This window comes from Brachycentrus maculatus, unplaced genomic scaffold (assembly GCF_059751285.1).
Source record: "Brachycentrus maculatus isolate JH-2025_06_01 unplaced genomic scaffold, ASM5975128v1 h1tg000124l, whole genome shotgun sequence".
Lineage (NCBI taxonomy): Eukaryota > Metazoa > Arthropoda > Insecta > Trichoptera > Brachycentridae > Brachycentrus > Brachycentrus maculatus.
The window spans coordinates 786,101-813,259 of NW_028280877.1; the positions used below are offsets into that span (position 1 = coordinate 786,101).

At 35.3% G+C, this 27,159-nt stretch overlaps 1 protein-coding gene across 2 annotated transcripts in view; it reads left to right on the top strand.

Annotated features, from left to right (window-relative positions):
• Positions 1–27,159, top strand: part of bves (popeye domain cAMP effector bves) — a 90,255-nt gene that overhangs the window by 18,343 nt on the left and 44,753 nt on the right. For both annotated transcript variants that reach the window (XM_088260089.1, XM_088260087.1), the window contains exon 2: positions 22,912–23,069. In XM_088260089.1, coding sequence (XP_088116215.1) covers positions 22,912–23,069 — 158 coding nt within the window. The remainder of the gene's footprint in view (positions 1–22,911; positions 23,070–27,159) is intronic.

The window sequence follows — 27,159 nt, forward strand, 5'->3', positions numbered from 1 at the left end:
GAAATAAAATAAAGTAAAAATAAATAAAGATTCTATTTTAAAAAGGAATAAACCGCAAAGTCTCTACTTTTAGAGTCTTGTCTACAAGTAGGATGGTAAGGATAGGGAAGGCAAATTTGAAATATAAATCACAAACACCCAGATCAATTGAAAATAAATGTACCAAACTACGTCACGGCGCCTTCATGAAGATGAAGATGAAAAAGATCACGGATGTCTGAGTATTTACAGGTCTTATGATCTGTCATAGGGTGTTTAAGTGATCACTTTGCACACGTGCAACGTTCACCAATTCTGCCCACGATTGACACCACACCACTCTACGATTACACACTACGCTAAAATTTATTAACTCCTTACCTTTCAATAACTCGTTATTTTCAAAACCATATATTTATTTAAAAGAAAAATTTAGAAAGGTGTGTTGAGATGGTTTGGACATGTAGAACGAATGAGTGAAGAAAGAACGGTAAAACCAATTTATGAGGCGAATGTTATTGGAAAAAAGAGCAGAGAAAGATCGAGAAAAACATGGCACAATCAGGTATGCCAAATACTTGAAAGTTGTCAGGTTAGGTAGGAGTCGTAATAATCGGCGGGTACGTATGAGGAGATGCATGAACGTGGAAGAGACGAAGAATGTTTGCAAAGACAGTGTACACCACACTTGCTTTATATTCTCTCTGCCTACCCCTGCGGGGAAGCGGCGTGATGGTTAGTCAGTTTTTTTAAGAAAAACTTAGTTTTTCAATACAAAAACGGTGTTTTAAGCAAAAATTCAATTAAGTTAAATGTTACCTGGGTTCAAAGAAAATTAAGTTGCGATTTATCGTATATAATAACAGGACATACAAAATTGTCTATGGATCGAGTGAAAGCTTCTATTAGGCTTTAAGTCAATAAATAATTTTCCAACTAGACGAGAGCGCTTCAGGCTCTTCCCAGAATTAAGTATTACTTATATAAAATGTATGGAGCATGAAATATGAAACTCCGTTTTTATAAAGGAAAACTCGTCCGAAACTCATATACTATGCAGGATGTGAATCCGTGTTGGTATAACATTTAACCCTTTGCACTCCGTTGTCGCCGTCACGGCGACATAGAAAATATTCAACTCCAATAGCGCCGCAGCGGCGACATAAACAATACGAATACATTCATCGAGAAAATTAAATGCTGGCTTTTTTTTGTCAAATAATATTTTTTTCTTTATTTTAAATTCTTTTGCAATTCACAATATAATAAAATTACAAGTACAAAAAAATATATAATATAATATAATAATATAATTAAAAAAAGATGCCACAAAGACATGGCCCACAAAGACGTGTGTGAGTATACATTATATGTTAGGTTATAGTAAAGGACACTTGCAAGAATACAATAGATGTTATCAGAAATAAAATTATATTAAAAATAAAATTATTAACAATGTACGAGTTGATGGAACATATCTCCATCCCCCAAATAAAGAATTTACGCCACCATTTCTTCGATTTTCTTGATGAATGTATACCTATTGTTTATGTCGCCGTTGCGGCGCCATCTGAGTTTTTAGTATGATTTTATGTCGCCGTGTACAAAAGGTTAAGGTTTAGGAAATGTGTCTAACCTCCTGGGTTACAACTATAATATGACGAGTAAGAAGATTGATGAAACAAAATAAAACAATCCACGCAATAATAAATTTGATTGAACGATAATAAAAAAAATCTTGTCAGATTTTCTTCACTAATGATCTATATCAGTGGTTCTCAAAGTTTTTTGGCGAGGTGCTTGAACTTGATATTATACATATATGCATCGTGGCACAAAATTAATCACCCTCTCGGAACAATGTTTCCTCCTAAAAAATATATGTGAACTAAAGCAGAATGAATCTCACCCATGTCAAACAGAACAAGCTAAATAAATACTTATTGCTATCATCAGCCGTACTTAATGTATCAAAAATCGTACCCACGTGTGGGAGGTTCCGAGACCATTGCATATATACGAGTTTCGGGAATTAATGCAATATGGATGTTCAGCAATGGGCAAAATGGTGAACGTTGCACAAATGTATACAGTGGTCGCTTAACCCACCCAAATGCTGGTGAGGTTGTCAATCATGGGTAGAATGGTGAACATTATACAAGCTTATATCTCAGCTCAATAAAAGCTTTCCTCATCCCATCATAGATGTCTCTAGTGAACTTTCGCATACTGTGTTTCGAATTTGTTCAATATATTAATCATATCTAGAAGTTTCAAGAATTTGAGTAGTGTGGTTGTCAATCATAGGTAGAATTGGTGAATGTTGCACTTGTGTAAAGTGATCACTTAACCAGCCTACGACAGGTCAAAAGCGTTTTAAATATTCTGACTTACATGTTCTTCTTCATCAGCATTAAAAAAAATGTAAAAATAATTCCTTTGTGGAAAAACCCAAATTTGCGAACAAGTACCATATTTGGACACACTCGCAATGTTGTGATACTTTAATGCATATTTCAGATAAACTGAGGTTGGGATATAAAAGCGACATATATTTTTCCCACTCTTGATTTTCCTTTGAGTCTACTTTAGGACATATTCGTTTTAATGACTTTGTTTACTTTTGAAATACACCATTTAAAAAGCCGCAACGTAAGTATTTCCGTCTTGTTGATTTTAACATCCAAGGGCTTTGATCAAACATAGCGTACTACCATAATCCTGCGTACTAATTTCCTTTGAAGTTTTTCTCCTGTAGAAATATAATCATTTTTTTCCCTACGCCACTGAAGGAAATTTCAATGTTTTCAAATACATAAAAAAATATAAAAAAAATATTATGATGGAAATTAAAATCAGGCAATGACAGAATCAAGAAAATATTCGTTTATCGAATCCGACCAACGGGTCAGTAATCTGAACAGATCAGCGATCGTGAACAGGATTTACTCAAAATTGAGATCCGGCTTCTGAATCAGTTTATGCCATGGGTCGGCAAAGTGTGGCTCCGGAGCAGCATGCGGCTCTTTGACCTTTTAAGTGCGGATCCGGTTCAAATATCCGAGAGAAGGCTCTTCGTCTCTACGTATTCATGCGAACAATCTTTTGAGGCATGAACCTTATTAAAAGCTGAGAAATTGTCTTATTGATGAAAACCTGGGAACGTGCTTAAAAACACGACATACAATTCTGACTTGATCAAACTGGAGATGCAAGGAAATTATTCGTAATAAGTAGTGTTCTTGTGGATACCTTACTTTCTAAAGATTTTTAATCAATGAATAAAATTCTTATTATGTGTGAAAGCTAGTTTTATTGGATGTACCCGTAGTTTAATAATAGTCTAAAATTATAATAAAAGTGCACTAGAATTGCATAAAGGTGCTCTATAAAAAAATCGTTGTAATGAAACCTTACTTTCTAAATATTGTTTTTGTCAATAAATAAAATCATTATTATGTATGAAAGCAAGTTTTATCGGGTGTACTCGCAATTTAATAAAGGTTTAAAATTATACACATTTTGAGTGTGTCCAAATACTTGTTCACAAATCTGGATTATCTCCAATTATAGGAGTTATTTTTAATATTATTTTTTGACATCTCATCAAAAACAAAGAAAAAATATGGAAGTCTGGGCATTTACAGGGCTGACGACCGTCATAGGCTGGTTTAAGTGATCACTTTACACGTGTGACATTCACTAATTCTACCTATTATTGACAACCACACTATTCAAATTCTTGGAAGTTCTATATATATGAACCAATTTTGAAACATTGCTCTTGAATCACTAGAACTTCACTACAGACATCTATTGGTGAGATGAAAAGAACACCGTCAGGTCGTCAGCCTCGTAAATGCCCAGACTTCCATATTCTTCTTCGTCTTTGATGAGATGTCAAAAAATAATATCTAAAATTTTAATTAGAATTGCATACAGATCTGGCTCACAATAATTTTTTTATCGTTTTGATGTTCATATTTGGATCTTTGGGTAATAAATTTGCCAAACATTGGTTTATGTGAACGGACCTTAAAGATCCGGTTGTTCATGAACGCTCCACGATATACCATTGTCTTATTTAAAAAAAACTGTTTACAAAACTAATAACTTCTGTTTTCGGTAAACCGATATCGACTCTCAATATTTAATTTACTAAACAGGTGCCATAGTAGTAAACGAAATTGTATTAACTCTCATTACATTGAACGTTTTCCCCCAGTCGGCAAATTTTCACCTGTGAAAATCGTACTTAGTGTAAAATCCCTCGCTAGTTTGCACCCCACTGCTAACCGCTTACCGTTATTAAACGTACTTAACCTTACTAACTTCAACAGGCTTCAACCCTCAGTTACTCGTATATTCGCTAGTTATTGAACAGCAACTCTAGGCATATAGGTTTCCAGCTTCTAGGGGTAGGTTTACCATGCTTTCCAGTTTGTGCGGGATTATCCCGTTCGAAGGGGCGTACCATAAAACTCTCAGATTTTCAAATTTTAGCTCGGTTTATAATAATATAATAATAAAACCCTTATACGCACCCCAATGGTGCATAGGGCACTGCGTTATATAAACGCAGTGTTATCTTGATCGTTTACACATGAAGGAAAGGTGATCAGCCCTCCGCTTCAGGTACCAGTCCAGGGTAATATTGAATATATGTAACAGTGAAAAAATCACTTATATTTATTTTACCCCCCTTGGGAATCGAACCCGGGACCTCCAGAACGGTAGCCGAGTATGCTGACCACTACACTACGGAGGCGGACAAGCTCAGTTTATAGTCAATTATTTTTTTTTTTAAATCTATAGAAAGTATTTTTTTTAAATTGCTTAGTTGCCGGATGCAAGCGCGCGACATTATTGACAGTGCGTTCACACATACAAAGCTAATAAGATTAAAAAAAAAAACTATGATCAGGTTTAAAAAATATACGTGTATATTGGAGTCACGGGTGAAAGTTATTATATGTTTTATATGGGAAATAAGATTAGAAACAGTAGGTAGGCAAAAAGGAAATAATAATTTCCTAAGTTTCAAACACCGCAATACGGTGTTTGAATTTGATGCGGAGTGCATCTAAACACTTGTCACAATAGATTTTGAGAAATAGTGGTACTTACTAACTAACTAACTAACCATCACGCCGCTTCCCCGCAGGAGTAGGCAGAGAGAATCGAACGCCACACCACTCTGTCTTTGCAAACATTCTTTGCCTCTTCTACATTCATGCATCTCCTCATACATACCCGACGATTATTACGACTCCTGACCCGGCCACTTTCAAGTATTTGACATACCTGATTGTGCCAAGTTTTCCTCGGTCGTCCTCTGCTTCTTTTTCCAACTACATTCGCTCCATAAATTTGTTTAACCGTTCTTTCTTCACTCATACGCTCCACATGTCCAAACCATCTCAACACACCTTTCTTAATTTTATCGATAATGCTTATCTCAGCCTTACATTCTTTCCTTATTTCATCATTCGAACATCTATCAAACATCGTTTTGCCACACATTCGTCTGAGGGATCGCATTTCGACTGCATTCAGTCTGCTTTCATCCTTTTTTTTCCTGCCAACTCCATGCTTCGCTTCCATACATAAGGGTTGGAACCAGAACTCCATTGTGTACTGCCAGTTTAGCTTCCGCTGATAGATTTTTATTTGCTAAAACTGATTTTAGTGCACCATTCACTCTGTTCCCAACATTCACTCTCCTTTCTATGTCTTTATCAATCTTTCCATCCCTAGAAAACTTAGGATTTACTTACTAAGTAAAACTTAAACTAAAATCAATGAATTTGATCATTAGGAAGTCATATTATTTATTGATTCGGCATTAACTTTGTGTAATGACATGTTGATTATATTTTTTTAATTAAACACTTGAATGTACCATTTTTTTTAAATAACCTAACGTCCAAGTGACTCTGAAATCCATTGTTTTACCATTCTTTCCTCACTCATCCGCTCCACATGGCCACACCATCTCAACACACTTTTGTTAATTTTATATATAATGCTTATCTTAGCCTTACATTGTTTTCGTATTTTTTTTTATTACCTAACGTCCAAGTGACTCTGAAATCTAGCTACGGCTTATGCAACACCCCTTATCATGACCCTTCTTAGCCTCAACTTTTTAAGTTTCATAGCCTATGCCTATTCGTGAGTGGATTTACTTTTTATGTTTAAAGTTACCATAATTTCATGTAATTCATGAGTGAAAATTCTAGGCAAAAACACTCGCTAATAAACGACTTGATGAGTTTAATTTATAAATACGACTAGTTTCGAAAACTTATTGATATATATTTTCATCTTCTGGTAAAAATTGAAACTAACCAATTTAACAAAAATATATTTAGGGGTTTATATAGGTTAATGTCAGCCTTTTTGTCCGCCTCCGTAGTGTAATGGTCAGCACGCTCGGCTACCGTTCTGGAGGTCCCGGGTTCGATTCCCAAGGGGGGTAAAATAAATATAAGTGATTTTTTCAATGTAATATTTGGACTGGTACCTGAAGCGGAGGGCTGATCACCTTTCCTTCATGTGTAAACAATCAAGATGTTTACACATGAAGGAAATACACTGTGTCATATTAAAACTGCGTTAATATGACACAGTGCCCTATGCACCATTGGGGTGCGGATAAGGGTTTTATTATTATTATATTATAAAGGTTAGTAAATATAGGGAAGGGGGGGGGGGTTAAGATGAAAACATCTGTAAGTTTTCGAAACTAGTCGTATTTATAAATAAAACTCATCAAATGGTATATTCAAGTGTTTAATTTTAAAAAAGAATTAGGAAGTCATATTTTGAAAGAGCGTATTTTAGACTGACATTATTGCAGCAATTTTACAAAACAAAAATACAACACAACTTAAAATTTTCCCGTAGGTAGCCATGAGTCCCTAAAAACCCGCTTAATTATCACGGTCTCGCTTGCGAAAATGCTTCGTTAACATTTTTCGCACATTATACCGGCTTTACGATAATATTAACACAATGTAATCTAAAATCTCGGCGGAGGTACCCCAACATGTTCTGCTTTGAAATATTATCATTTTATTACGAAGTGCGGAGGAAAAATCTAATTTACACCCGCCCCGGGAATGATAGCGAAAAATGTTGGCGAAGTAATTCAAGTTGATATTATTACACGGTCTGATGTGGAAAATCTTCTTAAATTTTTTAGATCATGAAAAAGGTATATTGAACTTTCTAACCACTGAGCTGCGGTTCACATCATATAAAAGTAAAACATAAATAAATTATTAACGAACACTTGTTTTTTTTACCACATGAGTAAGTATTATTATTTTAAAATTTACACACACTCAAAACAAAAACAAATGAACGACAGAAAAATGAAAGATATCATTGCGTTTATATGATGCAGTGCCCTATGCACCATTGGGGGTGCGGATAAGGCTCTTAAGAAAGATAGGAAGTTTTTTTTTTAATTTAGCAGAGTCCTTCACGAAGTGCATGTTGCATTCATCCCGAATTATTTTACATACTAGGAGACGCTTGAAAACATGATTTTCAATTCTAATTATACTTATATTTCGATTTTACTTTGGTAAGTTGACAAAAACCGCCGATTCGCCGGCAACGCACAGCAAACCGGAAATCAATAGGACAGTACCGGAACTTGAATTACCCGCACAAGGGTCGAGGGTCGGTCGGCCGATTTTCTTGGTGGGTACCCGTGTGTAGGGGCCATAATGAATATTTTTTCCATCTCATCAAAGATGAAGAAGAATATGGAAGTCTGGGCATTAAGCTTCTTTTCATCTCACCAATAGATGTCTGTAGTGAAGTTCTAGTGATTCAAGAACAATGTTTCAAAATTGGTTCATATATATTTAGAACTTCTAAGAATTTGAGTAGTGTGGTTGTCAATAATGGGTAGAATTGGTGAATGTTACACGTGTGTTAAGTGATAAAGTGACACTTAAACCAGCCTATGACGGTCGTCGGCCCCGTAAATGCCCAGACTTCCATATTCTTCTTCACCATTGATGAGATGTCCAAAAATGTTATGAAAATAACTCCTGTAATTGGAGATAATCCAGATTTTGTGAACAAGTATTTGGACACTCAAAATGTTGTAAATATTTTTGCCGTTGAAATCGGAGAAAGATTGCAAGTTCCCTTATTTTTTCCACCTGCTCCTATACATTTCTCTTGTATCCATATTTTATTATTTTGCCTTCCGCTATTATTATTATAGTAGAATGGCAAAACTAGAGGATGGTAGGTTATTGAAGGAAAAGCAGACTATGCAATCGCTTAAATAATGGATCACGGTTATACCGGCTCTATTTGAAATGAAAAATTCGCCTTTTTTTAGATTTTCTTACATTTTTACACGTACGACTGTTCTTCTTTTTCTTCTAACTCTTATCATCGGCTAAGTGCCTAGATCAAAAATTTCGACAACAGCCAACAGAGATTATTAAATTAAATAACTTCGTTAATTTATTCGACTTCGTGGTAATATCTATCATTTTTTTATTTAAGTTTTACTAGGTAAATACCACTATTTCTTAAAATCATACGGGGTTTGAAAAGGATGCGGAATGCATAGAAACGCGTGTCGCACTGAATTTTAAGAAAAAGTGGTATTCCTAATAATAATAATACCCTTATCCGCACCCCAATGGTGCATAGTGTGTCCGCCTCCGTAGTGTAATGGTCAGCACGCTCGGCTACCGTTCTGGAGGTCCCGGGTTCGATTCCCACGGGGGGTAAAATAAATATAAGTGATTTTTTCACTGTAATATTTATTCAATATTACCATGGACTGGTACCTGAAGTGGAGGGCTGATCACCTTTCCTTCATGTGTAAAAAAACGATCTAGATAACACTGCGTTTATATGAAACAGTGCCCTATGCACCATTGGGGTGCGGATAAGGTTTTTATTTATTTTATATTATCTTGATCGTTTACACATGAAGGAAAGGTGATCAGCCCTCCACTTCAGGTACCAGTCCAGGGTAATATTGAATAAATATTAGAGTGAAAAAATCACTTATTGATCAAAAATCACTAACCATTAAACTACGGAGGCGGACACTGACTTGCCCCCGTATAATGTTGATCTTTTAAGATATCGGTAGCGAATCCAGGCGCGACCCGATACCAGATGTTCCTTTGTTTTGATCAACCACAGCTCTATTTCCATTATATTTCTTTCCACTCTAATTTTTTTCCATTCTGAAAAGAAAAATGGGAACGGTACTGGACGCAATGTTCCCCATTGTTCTTCCAGAATCCACTCAAATCTTGGAACTTCTTAATTATTTTCATCTCGATATAATTTTTAAATTACCTAACGTCCAAGTGACTTTGTAATCTAGCTACGACTTGTGCAACACCGCTTATCATGACCCTACTCAGGCTTCAACTTTTTTAAGTTTCATAGCCTACTTTTAATTGATGTTTTACTCAGTAAGTACCACTATTTCTTTAAATCTACTGTGACACGTGTTTCGATGCATTCCGCATCATTTTCAAACACCCAAATGCATCGATACACGTGTCACTGTAGATTTTAAGAAATATTGGTATTTGCTAAGTAAAACATTAATTAAAAATGGATAGATTTTACCACAAAGTGACTGCCAATGTCCGATGTATTGAAAATACAATGATTTTTGGGGTTATAACGAATGGTGATTTAGGAAAGGATTGCTAGGCTGAGATAAGCATTATAGATAATTTAATGAAGCTGTGATGAGATGGTTTGGCCATGTGAATCGAATGTGTGAAGAAAGAACTTTCTTTTAACCCTGATCCGCACCCAATGGTGCGTAGGGCACTGCATCGTATTGACGCGGTGTTATCTTGATCATTAACACATGAAGGAAAGGTGATCAGCCCTCCGCTTCAGGTACCAGTCCAGGGTAATATTGAATAAATATTAGAGTGAAAAATCACTTTTTTTTTATTTGATACCTCTGGGAATCGAACCGGGACCCCCAGTGCGGTAGCCGAGCGTGCTGACCATTACATTACGAAGCCGGACAAAAAGGTGAAGAAAAAACAGTAAAACAAATGTATGATGCAAATATCTTAGGAAACCTTGGTATGATCAAATAATTCAACCACTTGAAATTATAGATTATTGATAAAATTAGGAAAGGTGTTTTGAGATAGTTCAGACATGTGGAACAAATGAGTAAGGAAAGAACAACAAATTTATGATGCGAACGTAGTAGGTATTAGGAGTAGAGGAAGACCGAGCAAAGCTTGCCATGGTCAATCATTTCAAATACTTGAAAGTGGTCTGGTCAGGAGTAGGAATAATCGACGGGTGTGTATAAGGTGATGCATAAACCTGGAAGAGGCGAAAATTGTTTGCAAAGACATAGTGGTGTGGCGTTCTATTCTCTCTGCCTACCACTTCGAAGCGGCGTGATGGTTATTTAGTTTTTTATTACTGTTCACTTATTTTTCTATTTTAAATAGATTACATTGAATTTATATCATAGTGCATATTGTATACACACGCATATTTTGCTGTTTATGGCCAATTATTGATTTTATATGGAAAAGGGTTTATTATCTTTTTATTTTCTGTGTCTTGAAGTAATAAAATAGATAATAGTCCTGAAAGGTCCCTAAAAGACACTTTGCGCAAAGTCACGTTTATGTCGTTTTTACAACACACGTTCGGCTGAATGTTAATTTTTTGCCGAGTCATTTTATTGGGAAAAGAGCCGATTTCGCCCTTTTTATTAACCCGCGAGTATAGGCCGTGTCAGAAATATTATTACCTATTCGTTTTAGTCAAATTCAGAAGGTTTGGTGTCTCTAGGTTTGAGTAGTCAGTTCACAGAAGAAAGTAGAGTGATGCCTCGCATAACGAACGCTGCGCACAACGAACTTTCTGTTCGTTCATTACCGCGACTCACACAATGAACCTCGTTTCACAAAGGACTGTGTCGTATTTCATCTTCCGCTCGAACGCTGCAAAGTCGCACACAGCCAACACCAAGAAGAGCTGACAACTGAAGAGCTCCAAGCACTTCTAGTCCAGCAACATGATGAAGCTCAAAGGGAAGCTTCATCTGACTGAGTAGGAGCAATCAAATCAACCAATTTCAACTGCTGCCATCGAGGACATTCTGGTCAAATGGGGAGAGGTTCAATAGTTAACCAATACTCACTATCCAAACTTTACTGAGGGTAACTATTTGCGGCTGGTGTTGAAGAAGAGGAAGAAACAGTAAACCTTGAAAAGGTTCAAAGATGCCAGCAGCCAAGAAGCAAAGGACGGAATAAGAGGATTTGACCCTGCAAGCCTCGGTAGACTTTCCTGAATCTGAGTCTGAAAAAAAATAATAAAGTCTAAATAAAAAAAAATTAATTTAATTACTATGTGTACTTACCATATTTTTTGCTACAGAAGGATTTTTTTTTAATTATACATGTATTGATATTATAGGAAAACTTGTTTCACATAACGAACTTTTCGTATGATGAACTTGCTCCTGGAACGAATTGAAAACGTTATGCGAAGCATCACTGTAAATCGGTCAGCCAAATGTCTAAACGCAAAAACGAGTGTTTTTGCCTAGAATTTTCACTCATGAATTACATGAAATTATAGTAACTTTATACATAAAGAGTAAATCCACTCACGAGTAGGCATAGGCTATAACACTTAAAAAGTTGAAGCCTGAGTTGGGTCATGAAAAGCGGTGTTGCATAAGCCGTAGCTAGATTTTAGAGTCACTTGGACGTTAGGTAATTTAAAAAAAACTAAACGCAAAATAATGATTTCGGAACATACGGTGGCCAAGAAAACAACTCTAAAAACATTATATTTATTTTTATAAAAATAATCTCTATTATAATTTCTAATTTATTAGTTACGTCCAGCGAATAATGACTAACCTGCAAAAAACGCGAAAACTCAATTTTATTATATTCGTCGGACGTTTCGATAATAGTACATCACGACGGACGGAAAAGTGCCGAAACTCTTTTTTTTTTAAGGTCACAGGTTATGTCGCTTGTCTAAAATAGATTTTTAAATTGACATTTTGGTTTACGATCTGTCCTTACGATACTATAAAATATATACCGAATCCAGTGAATGTCATGGACGTGATAACTTGCCGTTTAATTTACCTACTTTACTCATATTATATGTCTACATGTATTCGCCTACGCTAAAAATCGTATTCCTATACATTTTAAATGCCTTTTACGTATTTATTTTAGCAGGCTTGTTACTTTAAAGCCATATCTCACAATTAATTTATCCAAATCAAATATCTCCTCGATTTTACTTATATTATTTATTTATTCGGCATTAACTTTGTGAAATGACATGTTGATTATTAAAAAAAAACACTTGTATGATTCCATTTATTATGTTTTATTTTATGGTTTCTAGTTGAACACCAATTTAATTTAACAGAAGGGAAGCAAGATGAAAGCGGATTACTTTTAACACAAATTTATTCCGTTCTATAAAATTACAATCAAGAAATATTTAAGAATAATCGCGTGATTCTAATGTGAGAACAGTTGAAAGACGTGTCGATCGGAGGACGGGCGGTGACGAAATGTGACGGGCCGGTTTCCGCTCGCTGCGGGCTCGGTTAGGGTGTTCGGTTATGCTCTTTTTTGAATTACCTAACGTCCAAGTGACTCTGAAATCTAGCTACGGCTTATGCAACACCGTTTATCATGTCCCTACTCAGGCTTCAACTTTAAAAGTTTCATAGCCTATGCCTACTTGTGAGTGGATTTACTCTTTATGTTTAAAGTTACTATAATTTCATGTAATTCATGAGTGAAAATTCTAGGCAAAAACACTCGCGTCGGTTATGCTCGTTCATTCGATTGTCGAGTTGCCACAGATGTTGTGGGTTGCCACAATTTCATTACACACGACTTGTTCCGAAAAGAACTGTAGTTTTCGAAACTAGTCGTGTGTAATGAAATAAAACTCAGTGGTATTTTGATATCTCAACATAGATGAAGAAGAATATGGAAGTGATCACTTTACACACGTGTAACATTTACCATTCTACCTATGATTGACAATCAGACTACTCATTTTTTTTAGAACTCATACATATATGTAGTATGTATATCATAAATCTCATGACGCTTCATGCGTAAGTTCACTGGAGCTATGTATGGTTGATTTGGGAAACGTTTTGCTTAGACTTAGTTACTTTTACCAGACTTCCATATTTTTCTTAATCTTTGTTGAGTTGTCGAAAATGTAAAAATTAACTCCTGAGTGGAGAAACACAGATTTGTGAAGAAGGATGTATCCAAATCCTCAGATCAAGCTATCGACACTCGAAGTTAACATACATTACATTACTACATTAACTTCCGTATTCATATATTCAATTCAATTTCCATTTATTTATTCAAAATTAACATACAAATTACTTATAAACTAAAATTTAAAGCGTATACATTAACAAAAATCGAAAATAAGCAAGAATACTTTTATTAAAGATGTAGAAGAATCCCGCTTCGAAATACCCCTTCAGACACATGGAAGAGATCAATATCCAGCGTGATATTGTTTAGCATAGCGGTAGCTCTTCCTACAGGCATAACCATCGGCAGGTTGGTCCTGTATATATGTTAGGAATGTGAAACAATCTATGCCGACGCTGTCTTAGGTAACTATCGGGAACATACAGACCAATGCTCCGGATAATTTCAGGATTATCGATCATACCGCGCAACAATCGATAAAAATGCGTAATCAAATACACATTCCTTCTACTCTCTAAACTATTGTAGCCAAGCATACCCTGGAGAAACTCGGTCGGGTAGAGCCAAGGATAATAGCCGTACTTTCTCATGTAGAGATACCTCAGAAACTTCTTCGGACTTTCTCTACCATAAGAGAGTACTTGAGCTCGTGTGGCCCCCAAATCATGGAGCCACTATCGAGTCTACTTCGCACCGAAGAGTTATAAAGAGTTCTCAGCACGCGGGTATTTTGGAAAACCCTGGCGGTATGCAACATTTTCAATGCATAACCACTGACGTTAACTTCCGCATTTAGATATTTCAGATACATAACTGTTTTTGGTTAATATGTTAGAATACTAGTTCTGAGTAGCCCACCGCTATGGTTACATTTAATTTATGTCGTCAATAATGGATCTTTACGACGCGTTTAACGAATGGGAACGTTACTCGAATGGAAGTAATAATGTGTTACGGATGGAGGGTCGTGGGCGGTCCGCAGTACTTTTGTATGCAAATGGCAATGAAATAACGAAATGATCAAACGCACACGCACCATTCCGCAATAGAGCAGGCGCCCATCGCATGGGCGCTTGTTGCTGCGCTCACTCAAACGACAAGTGCTCAGAATAGAATAATAATGGAAATAAAAGAATACTTTATTTTTTATGGAAAATTTGCATTTTTCAAAACAACTTTTTTGCTTTACGCGTTCAAAGGGTTAAAGAAAATAATCGCTGAAAACTAGAAACAAACATATACCAAAGATATATAAATAATTTTAAAATACCCAAATGCAGCACGAAACAGTATCAATAAAATTACATATACTTAGGAATAAAAATCAACAGCCTCCCTTTAGGAATAAAAAATATAAAAGACATTAAAAATCTAAAAAATAAACTTAACGAACAAGTTCTAAGGGGCATTTCAACAAAGAGGAGAAAAAAATATGGATGTCTAGGTATTTACAGGACATACATCCTTCATAGGCTGGATTCAATTATCACTTTACACACGTGTAAAATTCACCAATTCTACCCATGATTGACAACCAAACTACTCAAATTCTTGGAAGTTCTATATGAATGATCCAATTTCTAAACATTGTACTTGAATCACTAGAATTTCACTAGAGACATCTATGGTGAGATGGAAGTAGCTTTTTTTAAAACAGAAACTCTTTCATTTGTATGTAAGGTCCGTATCCTGAATTATAATCACACATATCGCTCAATCCTTTCAACAACGTCATATATCAAAAATCAGTTTTCACAATTTTCAGTTGTGCATATTTTCGGAATGCCCAGAAAATGTATCGTATCCCAGCACAAGCGGCATATTTTAAACGTAATATTTACCCGCTACAGGGCAGAAAAAGTTGTTTTTGGATTTTGAAGAAAATGTATCGTTTAAATTATTTTTTTTAATAAACTTAATATTTTTCAAATGGAGAAAAAAATACTTTTAGGTTATACCTAAAAAGATCTGTTGCACGGTAAATGTTTCAATAAGTGGCTTGATATTTATTTTTAATACATTTTATTATATTCTTAAACATTAGAAACGATCTCCTGAAAAATCAAGTTTTTTGATATATGACGTTGTTGAAATGAGTGAGCGATATGGGAAATGCTATAAAATATTATTTTCATTTTATTATTTTAGCTTATAATTTTTGGTATTTGGAACAAACAAGTATTTAGACACACTTATAATGTTGTAAATAATTAATTAATTTGTCTCTTCGCTTCGTTTCGCTGTCACATTCGTCTCGTGAACCGCACGTGTATCATTCTGTTTCCGTAAATTGTTTAATACACCCACGCGATACAATATCAGTATGCTGTACCGACCTATACATGGCTGGCCTCCTTTTGTAGACAATATTTAATGAGCTTCACCGCGGAAACTTAATTGCTTTATAATGCGCTTTCTTCCATCCCACGGCAAGGTAACCCAAGAGGATAAAATGTCGGATATTATAAATAAATTTATAAATAAATTATAAGTTTTTTTTCAGTTTTGTATGGTAATTTCGCTAAAAACATACTTCTTACTATATTATTTTTTGACATATCATCAAAGAAGAAGAAGATAAAGTTAAATAAAATACATACGTAAAATACGGTGTGTGAAAATGATACGGAATGCATTGAAATACGTACCATAATAGATTTTAAGAAAAAGTGGTATTTACCAAGAAAAAATTAAATATTTTAAAATCAGTCAAGATATAATTCATTAATCAGGTTTTAATTTCAGGTTTAATTTTTTTTTGACATCTCATCAAAGATGAAGAAGAATATGGAAGTCTGGGCATTTACGGGGCTGACGACCGTCATAGGCTGGTATAAAGTGATCACTTAGATCACTTTATACCCGTGTAACATTCATCAATTCTACCCATTATTGACAAACACACTGCTCAAATTCTTGGAAGTTCTATATACATGAACCAATTAAGAAACCTTGTTCTTGAATCACTAGAACTTCACTCACTCAAAGACCTCTATTGGTAAGATGAAAAGAAGCTTTTTATTGAGTATGTGAGGTCCGAATCCTGGATTATAATCACATATGTACCTGAGAAACGCCAGAAAATATCATTTTCGTTTTATATTATTTTAGCTTATAATTTGACCAGTTAATTTATTAAAAAAATTACTTTACACACGTGTAACATTTACCAATTCTACCCATTATTGATACCACATCACTCAAATTCTTGGAAGTCCTAAATATTATATGTGAAACCTTGTTATTGAATCACTAGAACTTCACTAAAGACATCTATTGGTAAGATGAAAAGAAGCTTAATTAATTTACACTAGTAAAATATTGATATAAATATTTCTTTATGAATTTAGCTTTCGAAGCATGGTCTCAGGCTCTTCTGTTTTTTCTCCCATAGTTTAAAAGGATCATCAAACGTTACGCAAACAACTCCCGTGTAATATTAAGCAAACGGGCTAAAACGTCCACTTAGCATTTTGCTCAGGTTATTTCCCATACGTACACACAGCGACAAGTACAGTATCCACTCTCGGCTGTAATGACCCGCCCTCCTTATTAGAGCTTACCGAGATAAGCCCCACGATTGTATGCAGAGAGAGGGTGGAGGGTTCCAGCACTTTAGTGTTTGGTGGTTAGTGCTACACGGCTCCTACTTAGCGCACAAAAGGTGCTGAAGATTGATGTCGAAAGGGGCTTTCACCCGTCAGAGAGCCGTACTATTAATTTTCGAAATTCCCAACCGATGCCAATGAACATATAGCTTATTCCGAAACTATACAGTACGAGTATTAACCCTTTGAACGATGAGTTTTAAGGGTGTTCTCTTAAATATAAAAACTCTGTACGCGACCGGCTGCGCAAGAGGACGAACGTGTTGTCTGCGCACATTTAAAAAAAATCATATTGGAATTTGGCGAATAAATGTTTTTATTATTTTTTTCTTACCATAACCATGGCTTAAAACCTCTATTGTGCAATTGAATGTATACCCTTACAGTCCCGACACATCATGAAAAAATGTGTAATTTTAGCTTTAGCCACCTCGAGGACTCATGTTTGTACTCGCTTGTCTCAAAGCGAGTATAAATATAAGCCGTGAAGAATGGTATACGCCAGGGGTTCCCAAAGTGTGCGCCGCGGCGCCCTGGTGCGTCGTAAAAAGACAAGAAGGGCGCCGTGAGTCGATCCTCTATCATTATCCGAAACCACAAATATTCTCGGGTACCTATAAAGCAACAATTTATATTTTGAGAGCTAGCATCTTTCTACCCAACTACTATTATTGTAGGTACCTATTTCTTTCGACTATAATATATATACATATGTATATTGCCATATTAACTTTTCCAAATAGCTTACTAAAGTAGGGCGCCGTGACAAAATACTAAACTTGTTAGTGCGCCGCGGGCTGAAAAAGATTGGGAACCCCTGGTATACACAAAGAAAACTGTCTATCTAAAAAACGTGATTTCGTATTTTTAGTATAATTGTTTTAAAATTAAAGTTTAATATAAGCTTTTTGAAATTTAAGTTTTACTTAGTTAAATACCGCAATTTCTAAAAATCTATTGTGACACGTGTTTCGATGCATTCCGTATCATATTCAAACCATATGTGAAGCTTAGGCTGAATTTCGATGGAGTTGTGTCCTTGGGACGTTGAAGGATGAATAGCTGTTTCTTACAGCTTAAGCTGAAACAGCGCGCTTAAGCACGAAGAAGCACGCCGTCCGCCCCTACCAATGTTTAGTATTGCCTGTGTGTAGCTATTTCATTCAACAGATAGCGCCCCCATCGCGGTTAATAAATCTGTTCTTTAAAAAGGCGTATTTTTATCGAGAAATGTAGCTAGGAAATGCATCATTTATTGTAGGTACCTACAACAAAGTAAGCCATCTTTGCACATATCTTTGTCTTACAGGAGAAAGTGACCAAGTGCATTTTTTACAAAAACGTGATCACTGACTATTTGATATCTTACTAGCTTAATATTGCCCTGAAAAAAATCCCAAAGGATTTTTACATATCTTTGTCATACAGGAGAAAGTGACCAAGTGCATTTTTTTTACAAAAACGTGATCATTGACTATTTGATATCTTACTAGCTTAATATTACCCTGAAAAAAATCCCAAAGGATTTTTAACTCGGAAGTATAATGTATTGCCCTGAAAAAAATCCCAAAGGATTTTTACATATCTTTGTCATACAGGAGAAAGTGACCAAGTGCATTTTTTAAAAAAACGTGATCATTGACTATTTGATATCTTACTAGCTTAATATTACCCTGAAAAAAATCCCAAAGGATTTTTAACTCGGAAGTATAATGTATTGACTTGTTAAAATTACTAACTGCATTAATGTTTATTTTATTGCCAAGCAAAGGTGACTTAAATGGCCCTCCTGAACATTTGACGTTTTGGTAGTTGGTCACTTTCTCCTGTACGACTACGATATGAATATTCTTCTCTTGCAAAATATGCCTACCTTACGGTACTTAATTTGATTTATTAAATCAATATTTTGTTTATTTTTCAAATAGCTCGTATTTGTTTAAATATGTTTTTGTGAATTTTTCACCGCAGTCGAACGTTTGTTTGTTTTTCGTGAAAATTTGTCGCTGTGTTTCCCAAATATTATATCAAATAGGCGCTCTGTTTTTCCAAACACGTACTGCGTTCATTACATTGTCCGTTTCTCGGAATTGAACAATCTCGGCTAAATTCTGGAAACTCCCTGAAATTATTCCGAATCCAGTAACTCCAATTGAGGAAACACTGTTTAATCAAGTAAAATGATAATTAACTTAATAAATCAACTCCTGTCTGTCGTCTGTGTGATATATAATATATTAGCTATATTATAAATAAACAAAAAAACTAACCGATTCGCCGCTTTCTGCGAATTGGGTAGGCAGAAAAAGTGCAACGCCATACCAATTTTTCTTTTTAAAAAATCTTCGCCTCTTCCACATTCATGCATCACCTCATTCATTTTTTAAAATCCCTTTCCACACCCAATGGTGCATAGCGAACTGCATCATATAAACGGAGTGTTATCTTGATCATTAATAGATTAAGGAAAGGTGATCGGCCTTCCGCTTCAGGTACCAGTCTAGATGTGCCATGCACAGAGAATTAATTAAGGTAGGCAGTAGAGGTAGGTAGTAAGGTAAGCTAGGTACTACTTAGTAAGATAAGGTAGATACTGGTTGCGTTTTTATGTCACGCGGGTAAGTTAGGATAGGCACTGCTTTTCTGCCTATATGGAACGCACGCCCCTGCGAGTGTAGGGTGATATTGAATAAATATTAGAGTGAAAAAAACCACTATGATGCAGTGCCCTATGCACCATTGGGTGCGGATAACGGTTTGAAGAATTGAAGAAAAATTAATTTTAAAATGGATAGACACGAGTATTACCACAAAGTGACTGCCGAATCAATTAATGAAATTCACATTTTCTTTTATAAAGATGTACTAAATTTAATATCTAGGCTCTTGGCTGTGGAGCACCTCATATCGCTCACTCCGTTCAACAACGTCATATATCAAAAACTTTATTTTTCACGAGATCGTTTTGAAAGTTTAAAAATATAATAAAAATAAATAACAAGCCACTAAATTTACTTTTTACTGTCCAACAGATCTTTTTAGGTAAAACTTGAAGGTTTTTTCTCCATTTGAAAAATATTTTGTATATTTGAAAAAAATTACTAAACAATACCTTTTCTTCAAAATGCAAAAACTTTCTGCTTTCTGCCCTGTAGCGGGTAAATATTAAGTTAAAAATATGCCTCTTTTGCTGGGATATAGTATATTTTCTAGGCATTCCGAAAACATGCACAACTGAAAATTTACGATTTTTGATAAATCGCTCACTCCTTTCAAGAACGTCATAAATCAAAAATCGACAATTTTTAGTTGTGCATGTTTTTGGAATACCCAGAAAATGTACTATATCCCAGCAAAAAAAGCATATTTTTAACTCAAAATTTACCCGCTACAGGGCAGAAAGTGTTGTTTTTGCATTTTGAAGAAAAGTATTGTTTAATTATTTTTTAAAAATATTTTAAATATTTTTCAAATGGAGAATAAACCTTCAGGTTTTACCTAAAAAGATCTGATGCACAGTAAAAAGTTCAATAAGTGGCTTGACATTTATTTTAAATACATCGTATTTTATATTTAAACTTTAAAAACGTTCTCCTGAAAAATCATGTTTTTTGATTTATGACGTTCTTGAAAGGAGTGAGCGATATGACGTTGTTAAAAGGAGTGAGCGATATGATGTACACTTATTGATTTTTTTACAAGTACTTTCCAATGCGCGTCATATGAAATAATAACTGTCCCGACTGGCCGCGGTGCAAAAATTGGAATAACAAACGGCTACCGGTTTAGCATTTGAAGTGGCAAATTTAGGCCAGTTATACGCTATCTGCGCCAACTCGGCTTCATAGAATAATGGTACCAGTTTGAGGGATTACACAACGAGCTGCTTTTATATGGTCAAAAAGCAATCGCATATGGCTCCAGCCGTAGGTACGAGTGTGGACAGAGTATACAATGTCATATCGCTCACTCCTTTCAACAACGTAATGTATCAAAAATCGTAAATTTTCAGTTATGCATGTTTTCGGAATGCCCAGAAAATGTACTATATCCCAGCAAAAGCGGCATATTTTAAACTCAATATTTACCCGCTACAGGGCAGAAAGTGTTAGTTTTGCATTTTGAAGAAAAGTTATTGTTTAATTATTTTTTCAAATAAACTTATTTAATTTTTTCAAAACAAATAAATAAAATCTTTTAAAAAACGCCGCTTCCCCACAGGGGTAGGCAGAGAGAAAAGAACGCCACACCACTCTGTCTTTTCAAACATTCCTCGCCTCTTCCACATTCATTCATATCCTCATACATACTCGCCGATTATGCCGACTCCTTACATTACCACCTTCAAGTGCAATATTTGACTTACTAGATCATGTCGTCTTCGGTTTTCTGTTCCTTTTTCCGTTGTTTTACCGTTCTTTCCTCACTCATCCGCTCCACATGGCCACACCATCTCAACACACTTTTGTTAATTTTATCGATAATGCTTATCTCAGCCTTACGTTATTTCCATATATCACCATGTCAGTTTATATACCTTACTTTATTGTAATCTATACCGTGTCGCAGTCGGCGCTTATTAAGTTTCTTGTACTGCGGTACGGTACAAATTAAATGCACGTATACATATATTTCATATTGTATTTTATCATCCTTTATCTAACGGATAGTTTAATGCTGCCACTATATCAAATTTGGATTTCTAACTAACTAACTAACCATCACGCCGCACGAGAGAATAGAACGCCACACCACTCTGTTTTTGCAAAAATTCTTCGCCTCTTCCACGTTCATGCATTTCCTCATACATACCCGACGATTATTAAATTTGGATTTCAATCAGTCAAATTGAGGAATTGAAATCGTCGACCAATCAACGCGCGCTTCGTTTGTGAATTCTCTTCTCCCCTGTAATGAAATCTGCACCAGTTATCGAACATCCATTATCGTTTTATGCGCTCGCTGCACGCAATCAGGGCGTAGAACCGAAACTGGCTAGTTCTGCCGTAATACGCCATTTGCACATGATTAAAATATTTATATTTGCAAGTCAAGTATGATAGTAGACTGAATGCAGTCGAAATGCGATCCCTCAGCCGAATGTCCGGCAAAATTATGGATTGTACATGTTCGAATTGTAAAATAAGGTATTGTAAAGATGCAGTGCTGAGATGAGCATTATCGATGAAATTAAGAAGTGTGTTTAGATGTTATGGGCATGTGAATCGAATGAGTAAAGAAAGTATAATAAAACAAATTTATTAGGCTGATGTACTCGTAGTTGTAAATAGAAGCAGAGTAAGACCGAGGAAAACATGTTCATTGGCACGATTATATATTTCAAATACTTGAAAGTGGTCAGGTCAAGAATCGGCGGGTGTGTATGAGGAGATGCACGAATGTGTAACAGGCGAAGATTGTTTGCTAAGAAGAATTGGTGTAGCATTCTATTCTCTCTGCCTACCCCTACGGGGACGCGACGCGATGGTTGATTAATTAGTTAAAATATTTATCAATATAATCAAAATATAACTTCGTTTTAAAATCACTATAAATATATTATTATAACTTAATTAAAATGTCTACCGGTTTCGGAGATAAAAATATAATTTTTTAAAAACGCATTTTTTGCGACTTAACGTTTTTTTAAATTACCTAACGTGCAACACCGCTTATCATGTCCCTACTCAGGCTTCAACTTCATAAGTTTCATAGCCTATTTTCATTAATTGATTCGGCAGTCATTTGTGGTAAAATCTATCCATTTTTAATTAATGTTTCACTATTTCTTAAAATCTACTGTACATTTTAAGAAATAGTAAAATAGTAGATTTTAAGAAATAGTGGTATTTACTAAGTAAAACGTTAATTAAAAATTCACAGCCTATGCCTACTCGTGAGTGGATTTACTCTTATGTTTAAAGTTACTATAATTTCATGTAATTCATGAGTGAAAATTCTAGGCAAAAACCCCAGCTATCTGGCTAGAGGCACGTGACTTAACCATGTGGATATACTCCTTGCTTGATATACGGCTTGCTCCTCAGGTGTACCAGGCGCTGTTCCGGCCGCTGCGCGTGTCGCGCGCGCAGTTCCGGCGCGTGCTGGCGTGCATGCGCGCCATCCGGCGCCTCAAGGGCCAGGAGGTGTACGCCATGGAGAAGGTCACCAAGGTGGACAGCCTCAGCCTGGTGCTCAGCGGGAAGTGAGTATCCATCTTGACCTGCTATTTATTCTTCATTTGGGAATTCAACAGAATAGTTTTATTTATGTATTATTTTTATTATGAGGTCAAAGGATCTTCATCCCTTATGTCACTCGGTCTATTGCGACCTCCTTCTCTATCGTAGCTCACACTCAAGACCCACGTGAGTCATGTAGCTCACGACCTGTCTTGGTGGTAGGAGCTTCACCTTCTCGGAGTCTGGTAGTGGTCCTCCAAGGATGTGACTTCGTTTGCGAGCGAGTGCGTCACAGTTATAGAGAATGTGCATACAATTTCGTTATCCTCTATACAAAATCTGCATATTGGGGAGTCGTGTAGTTCAATTTTCGACATGTGCTTCCTCAGTGTGTAGTATCCTGTCTAGGTCCTGGTTAGGGTCCTTATTTGTTTCTTGTTAAGCTTTAGAGTTTCTGTGGTGAATTTCCGCGACTACCCCGTGAATAGTTCCTTCGCGTGTTTCGTCCCTGAGCTGTTGGACCAGATTTCTTGGCTCTTGTTCATGGCCCAGTTTTTTTACGCTCAACTTGAAAGTGCTGAGTGTCTATCCGCATATGGGCTCAGGGCCTCTCAGCGCCAGTATGTATATAATGAAGTATATATCAACGTCTAGAGGGCGATGGCCCAAAAAACAAAAAGATCCCAATCCAAAAAGCTTGGGAACCCCTGGTCCAGAAGGTTAAGAAAAGCTCTCGCAGCTTTAATTTCGCAATCCGCGTTTGTGCAACATTTCAGATCTCAAACAGCCAAATGGTCGCTGTGTGCGATAAATCCATAATATACCATTTACGAACATGTGCGGCAAAAGTGCAGCGTATTGCATCATTTGTGCATTATTGAACAGTTACGGTAATTTCCGGTGGAATAATAGCGACCGCTCTGACCCACATATCGTTTCTCGTACTAATATGGTATAATAACGATTTCGGGCCATATCTACCGCAAGAGTACCTACTTGCGTTTATTAACCCAAGTCTCGGTACATTTCATTACTTCTCACAGACTTGACTGGACGCCGTAATGGACTGTTTGAACTGGTCCAAATTAGGTGACACCAAAGTAATGAATTGGACATGTCATGGACACCAATTGGGCCCTACGATTTACACGATCAAAATTGACGAATAAATATTTCGTTTGTCATATGCTATACCCACGTGTTGGTTAAAACTAATTTCAATAGTTTTAAAATGCAATAACAAGGCGAAACAATTGTCACAAATTATATTTTTATGTTTTTAAATAATAAAATACATTTTTATTATTAAAATACATATATATAAAACATCTCTGAAAATCGGTGTTTGATTTTCAGAGTCATTTAATGGATAAATTTAAATGGAGCTCTACAAATTAAACGCCAAATCTTTAAATACACATGATTATATTGTTATGCACCAAAAGCCGAAGACTATCATGCGCTAACTTTAATAACATTTTGTATATAAATGACTGACCACAAAATTTAAAAGCAAGATAACTCATAATATGTGCAGCGCCATGATTTACAAAAAATGAGAAGTATTGTTGTCATTCATGGGTAGAATGGTGAATGTTGCACATGTCGCTCACTCTTTTCAAGAACGTCATAAATAAAAAATCGTCAATTTTCACTTGTGCATGCCCAGAAAATGTAGTATATCCCAGCAAAAGAGGCATATTTTTAATTTAATATTTACCCGCTACAGGGCGGAAAGTGTTTTTTTTGCGTTTTGAAGAAAAGGTATTATTTAATTTTTTGTTTTAAATATACTAAATATTTTTCAAATGGAGAAAAAACCTTCAGGTTTTACCTAAAAAGATCTGTGGCACAGTTAATAACTTCAATAAGTGGCCTTATATTTATTTTTAATACATTGCTTTATATTTTTAAACTTAAAAATCGTTCTCCTGAAAAATCTTTTTTTTTTAATATGACGTTCTTGAAAGGAGTGAGCGATGTGTAAAGTGATCACTTCTTCTTCTTCTTTCTGTGCCACTTCTAACGAAAATCGGCGATCATCATGGCTATCTTCACTTTAGATGCTGCAGCTCCGAACAGAGATTTGGTGCTTCTGCCAAACCATTGTCGTAGGTTTTTCAGCCATGATGTCATTTAGAATAATAGAGCGCCACACCACTCTGTCCTTGCAAACATTCTTCGCCTCTTCCACGTTCATGCATCTCCTCAAACATACCCGCCGATTGTTAGGACTCCTAACCTGACCACTTACAAGTATTTGGCATACCTGATCGTGCCATGTTTTTCTAGGTCTTCCTCTGCTTCTTTTCCCGCTAACATTCGCCTCATAAATTTGTTTTACCGTTCTTTCCTCACTCATTCGTTCTACATGTCCAAACCATCTCAACACACCTTTCTTAATTTTATCGATAGTGGTTATCTCAGCTTTGCATTCCTTCCTTATTTCACTATTCGTACATCTATCATACATCGTTTTGTCGCACATTCTTCTGAGAGATCGCATTTCGACTGCATTCAGTCTACTTTCATCCTTCTTTTGCCAACTTCATGTTTCACTTCCATTCATTAGAGTTGGAACCAGGACTCCGTTGTGCACTGCCAGTTTAGCTTCCGCTGATAGGTTTTTATTTGCTATAACTGATTTCAGTGCACCATTAACTTTGTTCCCAGCATTCACTCTCCTTTCTAAGTCTTTATCAATCTTTCCATCCCTAGAAAACGTACTACCCAAATACATAAAAACACAAAGACCCATTTCAAACGCCTATATTCGGTTTTCTAGTGCCTGTGTGAGTGTTTGGGAAGACACAGCACTTCAACATACGTTTCCGAAGTTCAAGGTTTAAGTTTCGGGACAAAAACACTGTGATCACTTAACCAGCCTATAATAGCCTAGGTTATAAGCCCTGCTAATACTTAAACTTCCAGTTTAAGTAAATTAAACACTTGAATAATCCACTGAATTGAGTTTTATTTTTATTTACGACTAGTTTCGAAAACGACAATTGTTTGTCATCTTCTGGTACAAATTAAAACTAACGAATAAAAATATATTTAGGTGTATAAGTATATAGGTTAATAAATATATTTATTGATTTGGCGTTTAATTTGTAGAACTCCATTTTAATTTATGTATTAATTTTAAATCAAACACAGATTTTTTGAGTCTACTAAGTTGTATTTTATTAACAAAAACACATAAAAAATTATATTGTGACAATTGTTTCGCCTTGTTAGGGCATTATCATTCGTTTGATAATGCCCTAACAAGGCGAAACAATTGTCACAATATAATTTTTTATGTGTTTTTGTTAATAAAATACAACTTAGTAGACTCAAAAAATCTGTGTTTGATTTAAAATTAATACATAAATTAGTAAATATAGATAGGGGGTAGGATATTTAATTAATATTTTATCTGAATTTAAATTTTTATGTATTTCTAAATTTTCTAAATTATTCATGACTTGACCTTTATTTGTAACAGAGTGTAATAATTTAAGTGTATGAGAGTCAAACGAGTGGTTAGTTTCCATGATATGATTTGCAAATTCCGAAAAATAGTTACTTGTTAGACCACGACGATGTTCTCTAATTCTAATTCTTAGACTTCTCGCAGTTTGGCCAATATATTTTTTAAACTTCCATATTCCACTTTATCCATATTAAAATTAAAATGTCTACAAAAGATATTATCGTTTTTACAAATTATCTTTATCTGTATTATGAAACTGGATTGGTCGTGTTTTGATACTGAATGTTACGAAATTCATACTTTTTATTACATGAAGAGATAGGAAATGCGAATCCAATCAACTCTTTCCGTATTTTAATGATTAATTCACTCCGATTATTGACTTTCCTCTCCACTCTTCCGTGAAGAGTAATTAGTTACACACACTTTTTCCCAGTATTTCGCTATCGATAATGCACATTTCTTATCATTTTATTCACACACACATATATATATATATATATATATATATATATATATATATATATATATATATATATATATATATATATATATATATATATATATATATATATATATATATATATATATATATATATATATATATATATATATATATATATATATATATATAT